Below are 12,820 nucleotides of genomic sequence, written 5' to 3'. Positions count from 1 at the left end.
TAGGCTATATCATAATACATTTCTGAACATGTGTCTTTTGCCAATAGGCCTACACAATAAAAACAGAATACATGACATGAAATGCACGACAATGTGGTGAATTTGAATACTTGAGGTAGGACTGAATTCGCCATCTAGGAAAAAAAAGAAAAGAATACTGCTTTGCGAAAATGATACTCGATTTGTATTGTCGTAAACTGTCGCGGTACTATTCGGTGTCGAGGTTTGCGGCAGTACTGAATGTCCTTGCGAAGCTTCCAAACATGTGAGTTTTAGACACAATAAATACTTCATTACTAATACTTAAAAATACACACAATCCATGCTCTGTTACATGATGGCCGTTCTGCTGCCGTGATGAAACCGAGCATATCGAAGAACGTTTTAGTTAGTAACATGCTTCCTATTCCCTTCAACTGAATGACTTACGTCCCAAACACTACCATATCTAAGCATACTATTTATATTATTGTATGGGATAATATGCACTTTATACGTTATAAGGAATGTATTATATATCCCTTATTTTTTCCTCATCTTAATGTCCTTAATAGGCAGGTCATTCATTTTGTAATGTTGGTTCTTGCATAAGTGAGTACGAATGGTTGCTGTTGCACTGCTGCTGAACATCAACAGATCTGAGATGTTCATATGTTGTACAACATATATCTCTTATTACTTTGATTGGACAGCTTGTGTTGAGAACTTTGATTACAACCTATAGCTTTCATATTACTCTCTTTATATTGACAGATGGCCCTGTATGAAAGACGTCCGCTCATTTGAGAAAATCGGCTACACACAATAAAAGAAGAACAAGATGTCTTCCAACTTTCTGAAGATCGGGGTTCTGCTCCAGAAGTACCGTACCCCGGTTATGGTGGTGAGCTGTGGCGGGGTGTTTGCTGCTAACATGTTCTACCACGCCTTACCAGACCTCTCCTTCAGACAACTCTACCAAGCCTGGTACAAAGGAGAGCCCGTCCCCCTGTCCGACAAACTACAAGGGCTCTTCCAGCAGGTGGGTGTTACTCTATTCTACTGAAGTCATGTGATTATTGCACATTTTATCCTTCAAATGTAACTTTTTATTTTTTCCTTTTAAGTGGTTCCATATATATATATAGTATGTCTTTTCACTGTGTAGTCCTTTAGCAAATCATCCAAAGCGACTGACGTTTTGTTTAGCTACATGTCATTAAAGGTGTTAAGAGCTATCCTTTGGTTGAATCTGTCAATATCATGTCTTATATTTGTTGTTATTCCCCTCAGGTGTTGGAGGACTATGGCGTCCGCTCTCCTGCCCGATACACGTGCTTTGCCTCCTTCGGCTTCCACCCCGTGGCGGCGGGCGCGGCCTGGCTTCCCGCCGGCGCGCATGTAGGCCTGCCGGCCAACTTCAACAGCACGGCGCAGGACGCCGGCGGCATCACGAACCGCAGCGTGTTCATCAACGGCCAGGCGGTGGCGTGGGACAGCGAGGCGGGCGGCGCTCTCCGCGAGGCGCTCGTCTTGTCGCCCGCCGCCCAGAAGTTTGCGGTGGCGCGGGAGGTGGCCCGCCTCGACATCGGGGGTCCGGTGGTGAGCGCGGTGGTGGCCCCCGTGTGTCTGGGCGGGGTGTGGATCTACAGCGTGGTCCTGAAGCAGATGCTGGGACTCCACGGGAGGCCGGCGCTGTTCCGCGGCGCGGCGAACCTGGCGGCGCTGGGGCTAGGGGCCGTGACGTATCTCCTCACCGCCGACACGGTCAGCCAGTGGGTGGACTACGGCTCGGACCGGCGGGCCGGCGCCGTGTCGCCCGACTACGCCCGCGGAGGGGTGGAGTTCTACGACAAGCTGCTGAGCCGCAACCGTACTCTACGCGGACTGATGGGGCAGAAGGGGGAGGAGATGTATGCAGTGAATGGGAACCTGTTTCCCGCCCACCTCCTCAAGCTCAAACATGCCCCCTACACGTCCCGGAGAGACGGACTCCTCAGCATGCTGAAGAACACTGCCTGAGGGGTAGAGTGAGAGAGAGAGAGAGTGTATGCCTGCGTGTGTGTGTGTGTGTGTGTGTGTGTTTGTGTGTGCGCTAGCAGTTATGTATTATGTGATATTGATGTTCAGGACAATCTAAATGAAAATAAAAAAATGAATATTATTGAAATGTTAGGGGGCATCTGATAACACAATGGATGGAGTCCAGAAGGAAATTACTTCATTTTATTTCTTCTCTGCAAAACCACAAAGTTAAAGATTTTGAGAAGCTGTCTTGGAATGAGAAAGTTGCATAGATTCACTGTTTGGGTCCTCACAACATGAACCTGATATAAACGATAACTGTCCTCTCATTTCCTCTGAAACAGACCCTATCTAAGCAAACAGGGGAACTTTCAGACCAGAGATAATGTTTCACAACATTTTACAACATTCTGTGTTCTTATGTATCTGCCTATCAAATCCTTAATAATCCAAACACCATGTTTTGTACCTAAAATCATCTGCAAATACGTTTGTATTTTTTATTTATTGGCATTACATCTGACTATATATATGTGAACAGTTAACTAAATCCATACTTGGACGATATATGTATTGATTCATGTGCTCACTGCTCAATGCAAAGGCAACGTACTTCTTTGTACTGATGTATGTAATTATCAACTGATGACTTCTGTCTTAAGATAAAGCCGCTGGAGAAATTATATTCTACTAATGTATTTATTGTAGTATTTTACTTAAAAACAAAGTATAGGATCCACTGCCTCTTCTTTTTTTATATTAATCCTATACATTTGCAGGATGTATACATTTCCCAGTATACTCAGAATATACATGAGGACAAAATGCGAAAAACAAACCTTTATCTTTTAATAACTCATGTGGTGACGACAATCTTTATATTCATCTAATTGGCTCTCGTGTCGCTTCACATGGTGTGAATTGGGTCCTAGGGGGTCCCTTATTAATGCATATAAATGAGATCATGATAAGGGATTTTAATTACTGCTCTGTTAAGTCCTGTGCCCTGTAGGCCTATGCTAAAAATATAAGTTTGTAATAAATGTTATGACAGACACATAGTTAGACCCTGCCATATAACTAAGTCACAGGTAATAGCAGCCAAATTCCCTAGTACCGCTTCTATTTTATTATACATGCTAATTAACCATCAGATATGCAGTCTCTACACTATAGATGGGAGATTGACTTTGCATGTAGATTTAAGCAGCAGACAAAAGTAAACGTAAAAAGACCAAATTAATTACTAAAAGGAAGGATTCTTTTTTCTGATTAGGTGACATTAGGAAGCATAATCAATTCTAGAACAGGAGCTGGATATCTGCCTCTATCCCCATTTAGACCAAGTCACAGAGACTCAACAAAGATACTGTCTGTTCCTGTTTGGATAAGTTGGCCCCTCTATTGCGACTATAAAGTGTGTTCTAGATAAGTATGTCAACAACAGAGGGCGTATTGTGTTGGCTCAAACACTTAACTGCTGGCGTCGTTCAATGGCTTGTTGAGGGACAATGGTCCATTGTTGTGGTGGGTCAAGGGTTGCAGTTCTCCTTTGAGCCACGTGAGGGCAGCATAGCCTACATTACAATAACCTACATTTCGTCGATGAAAACATTTATATTCAAAGCAAGACCTTCACGAGAGATCTAAAATAAAATGATGGCTCAGTCTGCGCCATTGGGATTTTGGCATTTCCATAAAAATTATAATCCTTATTTGTAGGTAGCTTGTGTGTGTGTGTATGTGTGTGTGTGTGTGTGTGTGTGTGTGTGTGTGTGTGTGTGTGTGTGTGTGTGTGTGTGTGTGTGTGTGTGTGTTTGTGTGCGTCAATACGTGTGCGTCTGTGTGTGTGTTTGTGTGTGTATTCCTATGTAAAATACACAATAAAGAACATGAAATAAAATAGAGATCCTACATTTGTGTACCTCTCCGTACATATCCTTTCATTTGCTTTACTGCGTTTCCAGACGAACCATTCACAAATATGGTTTGGCTGCAGCAGTTGCGACCTTGTTTTTCATTACAGTAGAAAAAAAACCTCAAAACAAATATCGCGCCTCGGAACACATGACCACGCCCCTGGTCGCCCATGACCACGCCCCTGGTCGGCCCCGCCCCACACGTCGTAGCGGCGGGGAGGAGGATTGCGTCATGACGTTGCCGTGCTGGTGAATCGCACGGCAGCAGAGAGCAGCTGCAGAGGCTCGGCGAGCAATGACCACGGAGCGACGGAAAGACGCAACAACACACACGCACACACACACCAGTCCATTCCGCTGGGTGAATTAGTCCGATCTAACGTCTATTGTCGTATTTTCGCGTTTCAACACATGCGTGGGATTACTAAACACGTCGTCTCCCGAGCCTGAGAACCCAGCCGGCGGTGTAGGTTAGCCAATGGTTACCGGGAGTGCTTCTTGCGGGCGGATTATTGGTCGTCGCCGAGCGAGTCGCAGGATCCAGCCGGGAGGAGGAGGAGGAGGCCCTGTCTCTGGCCGACTGATGAAGAAGGAGATGATGATGATGCTCGGCTTTCATCGGCACGGTTCGCAGCGGGTGAACTGAACTCGGATGTTCGGTCCACACCAGCCCTCCACAAATCTTTTCCTCCTGCACTAACTTTATATTTCTTAAAAACTGGACGCCCCTGGGACACTTTATGACGGTAAGACCAGCGCTAGCTACTTAGCTTAGCACTGTCACTTTTTCCCCCCTCTCTGCAAGTTGCTCTTTGCAGAGCTATGCAAAGCGAATACATGTGAAATAACATTGCGATAGCTGTGTGTTTGAATGGCCCCGTTGTCACGACCCATGGTCGTGCTCGGGTAGGATTGTATTGTAACCAGTGGAAGGCTTTTATTGTTAATTAATGAGCAGGACAAGCCAGTGACTGTATCTAGCACTTGTTCCATTCAATCCCACTCACTTTACTCTCTCAGTGCACTGCAAAACACTCCTCTATTGTGCTCATTCGTTGCTTTGGATGTGGATTTAAACTCATATTGCACATGCATTGAACCGTATACCTCGCCCGGTATAATAATATCAATGTTGACGTGTTATTATGTGCCTCTTCATTTGTCAAATAAAGTCCTGAAAGTGCTTTGAGACAGGCAAACGTCAAATTTTACTGGGTTGTATCATTGCAGCATTTTCAAGTGACATTGCATTACACATAAAATATTTTTGCCTAATGTACGTCGTATGGCTAAATGCCAGTTTTACTCTCTAATTCTGTCTGTACGATTGAACAATTTCTGCTCCTGACATTTTCTTATCTTTCTCTCTTTTCTAATTCTGTCTGTACGATTGAACAATTTCTGCTCCTGACATTTTCTTATCTTTCTCTCTTTTCTTCCAAATGTGTACATGCACGTCTACGATATTGTTTTGGTCCAGTCCATTCACATCAGTACTAGTGATTGCATGCGTACTTTCAATTGCATATTATCAAATGTGCACGCTATACACTATAAATATCAGCAGTTGCTGTCGATAATCTTCTTGTTGCGATTTTCACTGACCCCTTTGTGGGCGAAGCATCACTAATCGGGCTCCATTGTTTTAACCGGAATAAACGATCCAGCTGAGGCCAGGTCTGACCGTCCTATAGGGTGTATAATTAGGTGGTGTTTAGATCGATGTTTGCAGAGCAGTAATGAAATGTCCTCTTTTTCTTTTCTCAATGACGTAATCCTCCACCACCATCACTGCCACATCTTTTGAGTCGCAGCCCTCTTCTGTGCGCCGATTGGCTGCCGCCGCCTGGTCATATGGTCGCTGTTCTGTCGGCTATGTATTCAAGTTAACCGATGTCATTCTTACAGAGACATGGAGTCATCTGTGGAAGTAGGACTATTGACTGTACTGGTCGGTGAAATTCCACGGATCTGAAGTGCTGCACGATTTGGGTTTCCAAGTGATTTCTCTTCTTGCTATTGACATTATATTGACCGTGCGTTAGGCTTATGTTTGCTGACACAGTAATATGAAATTACGTATAAATGTATTATTACATTGCTAAACTGTAGACATAATATATCAGCAGCAGGTTTACAGTTACAGTTTAAAAGACATATTTCTGAAAGTATTGTTTGTAGTAAGACTTTGTGATTGGGTAAGGCAAACCAACCCCATTCAGAATAACTCCTCAATGGTGAACACATTTGGTGCCTTATTCATTTATTACTGTTTTCATTTTTCCATTTTCAACCCAACCATAATATAACATTTACTTCAACTTGGAATGGCCCCTGACACATCATTACGATGTCTGTTCCACCGAGGAGTAGGCTAGGTAAATAATCTATTACTTGGGTTGTTAAACTCAATTTCATTATCATTAGTTTTAATGATCGGTTTCCTTCTATTCTGAAGTCAGTAACTGCTGTTATGGCTTCCCAGAATGCTTTGCATTGAGGCCCAGACCCCAGCAGCAATATATCTCAGGCCAAGAGCTATAGCTGAATCGTTTTTATGAAAGATTTCCAACCAAGATTGGCCAAATGTTAAGCAAGAAGTAAGAGGAGGAGTGAGAGAGACCGAATGTTGGAGCCATGAAAGAAAGAGGGGAAGAGGATGGGATGGGCAGTGGGGGTTGGGAGACGCTAGGAAGGTGGGTGAGGAGGGGGACACAGGTGTGCGGGCATAATGAGCATTAACTGCACCTGCTGTCACCCCGGGTGTCCCTTAGGGAACAGTGTGGGTGTCGGGTAAGGTGGGTGTCAGCCGGGGTGGATGTCAAGCACGGAGGCGTCGGAGGAAGCTGGCGGTGTTTCCTCCTCTTCTTCCTGCTCTTTGATTTAGTTAACAAGGCAATTGATCTTCTCCAACACTGTCTAATCAATAAAACAGTTTTAGCTCTTGAACTCTGATGCATCTTCAGAGCTCAGGGAATCCTTAACCTGAGGACTCGTCTATAAGTGCTCATTGACCCAGTGGGGTTAGTGCGCCGGACGCAAGCTCTCTCTCTCTCGCTCTGTCTCTCTCTCTCTCTCTCGCTCTCTCCCTCTCTTTTTCTTATATATGCACACTCTTTTACTCGTTCAGTCAAGGCATCATTTATATTTTATACATATTGTGTTAATGGTGCTGTAGGTAACATTTAAGGGCTATACTTGCCAGTGGAAAGTGTTTGGGTCAGTCATTAGTGAACAAAGGCTTTAACATCCAATTCTAATATGTTGTCGATAAGCCTGTCACAAGTGAAGGGAACTTTACAAAGATGATCTACTTTTTAATTAGCCCAAGGCTTTCCACATTCTACACTATATGAGTATATAATAATAGTCTGCCGGCAATAATCAGTCTGTTTCATTGTTTAGTGGCTTTTGTATTTGTGCAATGGTGTTTGCAGTTCACTTCATTTGCTAAGCGTTTTGGATTTGCAGTTCGTTGGACATGTCTCGTCCCCACCGTACTACTTGCCTGTCAATCATATTCTCACACATGTGTTATCGTAGCTCCACAACAGATGCTTGAAGGCAGCAGTTCCCAATGGCCGAGAAATATAGGGAGAGAGGGAGCAGAGTGGGAGGGGATGTTTTTTTTGGGGTTGTTTGGTTTCAAAATCCTGCTCTCTTCTACTCTTTTCGGCTCTCTCTCTTTTTACAACTCTCGAATCGTACCTACAACACCCTTTCACTAAGCCATGCTTTGTGTGTGACGGCGGAAGTCTTTTGGCGCAGGGTCACCCTATTTAAATAACCTTCAGCTACCTTGGTTATGGTGCATTCTCTTGTTGTTGGCAGAAGCTTTTCGGACAAAATAAATGCGATAATTTATTTACCAGCCGTCGTGGCGATGCTAGTGGCCTGCCTTGGTTTTAATGTGCTGACTGTCGCTGTTATCCCTCTGGCTGCAGTGAGCTAAGAGATTCCCCAAGTCACACTCGGCTCCTGCCTCTGTTGTGCTCTGAATACACAATTCACGCCAAAGCTTGGGTTTGTAAAATATGAATTACTTGACACTAAAACGGAAAGAAGGAAGCATAGTTGTTGGCATCGCAGTGTTTAAAGGTAGGGCTGAGTGGGTAAGGAGGAGGATTGAGTCTTTGAGTTTTGTAGCATGATTAATAATCCTTATCCGTGTCCTGTTCTGGTAAACCACAGACTGATACACTTGTTTTTTTATTAGGTCTAAATTTGGCAGTAAAGCTTGAAGAGGTATTTCACTGAAACTTCCCCCAGCAAGAAAGAAGGTAGAAGAACGGGTTACTGGCGCTAATCAAAGTTTCACATTGTATGGCCAATGTCAGGCAAGCATACAAGCCACATAAAATGAACCTATCGACAAAAAAATACAAGCAAGATGTGAAAGATGACAACTCTCTCACCCTCTGCGCACCCTTTTTTTTGTTTTTAACTTTTCCAGTGTATTTAAATTTTTAATCTCTCACTGTAATCTCTACTCTGTCACCACACTTTTCTCAACCCCCCTCTGTCGCTCTGACTGTGACAGCTACAGTCTTTGAAGCCACTTTATAGTTTTGTTAACAAGAGTTTTGTATTTGATGTGCATTTATGTGTATACACATAGATGCGTACACCCAAACATACATCTTCTGTGACTCACATTGTATCACCTCACTGTACTATTCTTTTTTTTTTGGGATTTTGCAACTTGAGCAGTGCAATTGTGGCCGTAACAATTTCCCATTGGGATTAATTAAGCACTCTCTTCCTCTTTTTTTCCCCTCAATGGCCAACACCACAACTCAGCCGGGTGCCAAGCCTAACAGGGCGACCTGACAGGGCCTAGTAACGGTGTCAGCTGACAGGCCCCGTAAGCCGAGCACTGCAAGGGGCGTCGCAGTGCACACTTCATAAAGAGAGCGCTCGGAGAAGGAGAGTGTCGTATGTCTTGAATTCATGGCCCGGGGGTGTTTTAGAGGAACGCTTGTGTGGCTGAGCCAACACGCACCGTTGTTGTAGCCGTACGCGAGGATCTAGTTAAACTTCTTCGTCGTATGGCTGCTGTAGGGTTACGTTGAGTTTCTACAAAAAATGTGCCTCTACGCCTCAGGGCCAAGCGCGGCCTGCTTTGTCCTTGCTGCCACGCTTTCCGGTTAATTTATGATAGACGAGTCGAGGAGGTTGGCTTATATGTTCATTGGTACGGGCCGGCATGTCCTTTTTTGCACGACCTATAGATCCCACTGGGTTTGTGACTCTTGGCTAACTACGCTCAGAATCATTGATGCAGAGCCATGAATGCAAGTGGCAGTTGTAGACGCCCACATGGTACCTATGGCGGCTATGCAACACATAAGTGTAATCAAGGTTTAATAGCTGACATGTATACCTTTCCTAGGGTAACACACGGGCATCACATTTAAGTGGTGAGATTTAATATTTGTCTAATATTTGTCTACTTGTTTTTTTTAGTTTTAGTTTTTTAGTTGTTTTTTTTGTCATTTTCTCATCTGCGTGTGCACCAATACATCACAGAATAGACACTGTAACTATGTGAAAGCTGGCAATAAAACTCTTTATTACTCTACATATAGAGGGAGAAAATATTTGACGAAGTGTGTCTCTTCCGGGCCCCTCTCTCATTGGCTATTCTGTGTGAGTGGAGCAAGGCTTCCCATGCCATCCACGGTCAGTCAGTGACAGCCCTGTCAAAGAGGGGGCTGTTCCTCTCCAACCAGCTGCCGGCATCTCCTTTATGAGCCTACGGGGCGCGCTCGGTTCACTTCCTGCGGTGGGAGCAGCGCTGCGAACAGACCCGTCGATAGACAAGACTTGGCCCCCAGTTCTAGCAAGTGCTTTCTAACCCTGTCCCTGTTGCTTAGTAACATTATTAATATTTATTTTATTTTCTGAGAGTGGTGAAACTTGATACGGAGGGCATTTTGTTCCTGTGGGGTGCTGGTCATACTTCATAAATGCGGTCGTGGATACAGACGGTCATGTTGGATGTAGTCGATGCGTGATTTGGGTTTGATGTTCAGCTCAGATTACGCTAACGGCTGGTTAGCACTCAGCAACCAGCTGGCCACTAAGCGCTCAGCAACCAGCTAGCTCGCTAGTTAGCACTCAGCAACCAGCTAGCTAGATGGCATTTGGCAAAGGGCTAGCTAGGGACCAAGCGGCCAACTAGTTATCAGGCTGTCGTTAAACAGAGATGGCACAGCTTCAGTGAGAAATGCCACCCAAAAGCCCATTAGCAGCTGTGTTTATGCTCCATGCTAGCTCTCACGCCCACGTCGCGGTGAACCAAGGTAGGCTGGCGGATACAAACTGACGACATTAAATATTAAAGAGATGAATGGCTGGTGAATGTAAATCAATAGAATGGATAAAAATGTAACAATTAATTTGTATTCACTGTGTTTTGATTTGTTTTGTGTGTCATATTTATTGGGCCCAGTTTTCTTATTGCTAGTCACACAAGTACTGTTACTAACAGCTCTGCACTTCTTTTCAGTGGTTTCTCTCTCTCTCTTTATCTATCTCTCTCTCTCTTCCTACTGTAGAAGACTGTGGGCCTCAGCCCGTTGTTGTCGTCCAATGCGTACCATGCATAACTATCAGATTAAATGGCTTATTATGGTAATGCATTTCTAAATTATTGAGCAGGGCGGACCACACACACGCCACACCTGAGTCCCACATGGCCACACGCATCCACACCTCCGTCGTGTTTCGCCACGAAAGGCCGGGACTAGGGGAGAGCCGAGGAGAGTAAAGAGCAGCTTTGGACGACGATGAGAGAGTCTCTGGTAATCCATGTCCACGGGAGGGGTTGGATTAAGCTGGTGTGCCATCACATCAGCACAGATTATAATTTGAGATAACAGCTGTTCTCTCGGTGGTGTTGGTAAACTAGAGCGAACTACGTGACAGCCTGCTCCCAAATCATGTGTGTCGGTCACCACTATTGAGGTTCATGATGGCACATCATAATCACTGTTCTTGTAGATTTATATAGAATCTGCCACTGGCCTATTGTAGCATCAGAAGAGTTTAGGAAAAGCAATACACATCCACAAGTCAAGAGTTTAGCTATTTTACCAGTGTATAGATTTTTAAGAAGATCTGGTTTTTGAGCGTATGAAGTTTGGAGATCAGTCTCCTCCACATTACTTTGGCATTAATTAATTTAGCTTCACACCTAGCCTGGGAACCAGACCAATCTGCGAGATCATGCTGGATTTTCTCTGTCATATGTCGGCCCTCCTCCCATTCAGACAGATTCCCAGCAGACCTGGCCTGGGTTGGGCCAATCACAACCATTTGTCGTACATGGGGCTGGGTTCAATATGATCACTGCACAGAGGAGAGCCCCATAGGTGGGACTGATTTTATTTTCACCAGCAACCAATGTGGCGCAGGTTATAGGTCTATCCAATTGCGTCAGGAAGTGTTTGTTCTGGGCCCGTTGATAATGCCACTTGGAATTCCAAAACAAATTGAGAGGTTCCAGAATACTAGGCATTTGCGAATTGATCTGATGATGACAGGCTACTTTACAGTTTCAGGCGAGCCATTCTCTGTCTGAACGCACTGTAAAGGTAGTGGTGTGGAGCCGGAGACTGTAGGTTGAGGCTAGCATGATGGTTTCCCCATACTACAACTAGCCTATTTCTGGTCCCCACAGTTACACATATGGATTTCTGGCTAGCTAGCTATACAGTATGGTCTCGGGGCTACCTGACTATGCAACAGGTTTGGCAGCTAGTTAGGTAGCTGGCTATACAGAAGGTTTGTGGGATAGCTAGCTAGCAGGCTAAAGCAACATGTTTGGGGACCAGCTAGCTGACTAGACAACCGATCTAGGGGCTGGCTGTATAGCGAGTTGGAGGGCTAGCTGCATGCTCAATGCAGGGAGACGGATAAGCCCATTCAAGGATTTGTATGATCATGGAAATCAGGTGGAGGGATATGAGCCAGGGCAGAAGTGTGCTGGGCGGATTAAATATAAATATGATTCCAATACAGCTGCTAGTCTTGTGGTGCATTGGTGTATTTCAAGGTCCTGTATTTCTGTTTGGTACCACAAACCCCCCAAAATAAGGGCCAAACTAATAAATGTATAAATACATTATTTAAATGAAGCAGCCATCTTGGCTTGGCTGAATGCTAGCTGAGTAAGGAAACTGGATATGGAATTCCACATGCTGTTCCCCCACCCAGCTGGAGGAATAAGGCTTTTTCCTCAAGCATGGAGGGGATTTAATCTCTTACAGCAAACGAATGGTGCTGGGGTGTCTCTAAATGTATAAACCAGCATGTTGGGCGTTGGAGATGAGTTGGTGGGATGACAAAAGAATAATACATAAGAAAGTAGGCAAGGGAGGATGGCGGGGGTTGTGGTAGGAAACATATTGCACGCTGGTCTTCGTTGTCAGAGTTCCATCTTGCATATGCCATTTGGTGAATGCCTTTTATCTAAAAGCATTTTGCAAGACCATGTTGTTAATTGATTGAATTGCATATATCAAGTAAAATATTCAGAATATCTACAGCTTATTGCTTCAAAATTGCAAATATTTGGTGGCAGTTTTCATAAAATAATTACTTTAATTATTCTCGGCTACCTCTCAGGGACAAGTCAGCAAATTGTCGTTCACATCAAAGCAGCTTTCAGAAGTATGGACTTACACCAGATACTTCTGTCATTTCACATACATTTGTTTTGGACACTAAACATGTACACTGAGGCTGCACTTTTGGTTGGTCTTGATTTACATGCATTTAAAAGAAAAGGTAGGAAACACCGAAGAAGCCTCGTCTGTTCTGGGTGGTAAAAGGACAACCGAAACCAAGGAGATGCACGACGACGGGACAATTTTTAACGGGATATGGAGCAA

The 12,820-nt window shown here is 44.3% G+C and overlaps 1 protein-coding gene across 1 annotated transcript; it reads left to right on the top strand.

Annotated features, from left to right (window-relative positions):
- Window positions 1-219: 219 nt before the first annotated feature.
- tmem177 (transmembrane protein 177) lies at window positions 220-2,670 on the top strand. Its single transcript, XM_084478465.1, has 3 exons — window positions 220-265; window positions 754-1,021; window positions 1,273-2,670. The coding sequence occupies exons 2-3, from the start codon at window positions 821-823 to the stop codon at window positions 1,999-2,001; spliced, it is 930 nt and encodes a 309-aa protein (XP_084334591.1). The 5' UTR covers window positions 220-265; window positions 754-820; the 3' UTR covers window positions 2,002-2,670.
- Window positions 2,671-12,820: the final 10,150 nt, after the last annotated feature.

The sequence above is a fragment of the Micromesistius poutassou genome (genome assembly GCF_964030765.1).
Source record: "Micromesistius poutassou genome assembly, chromosome: 14".
Taxonomy (NCBI): Eukaryota; Metazoa; Chordata; class Actinopteri; order Gadiformes; family Gadidae; genus Micromesistius; species Micromesistius poutassou.
This window is presented reverse-complemented; position numbering and strand designations above follow the sequence as displayed.

Excerpts from the sequence above, each read along its gene's own strand:
- tmem177 (XM_084478465.1), top strand. The coding sequence starts at position 821 with ATGTCTTCCAACTTTCTGAAGATCGGGGTTCTGCTCCAGAAGTACCGT. Across the intron at positions 1,022-1,272 it reads TACAAGGGCTCTTCCAGCAG|GTGTTGGAGGACTATGGCGT; the intron begins GTGGGTGTTACT and ends TATTCCCCTCAG.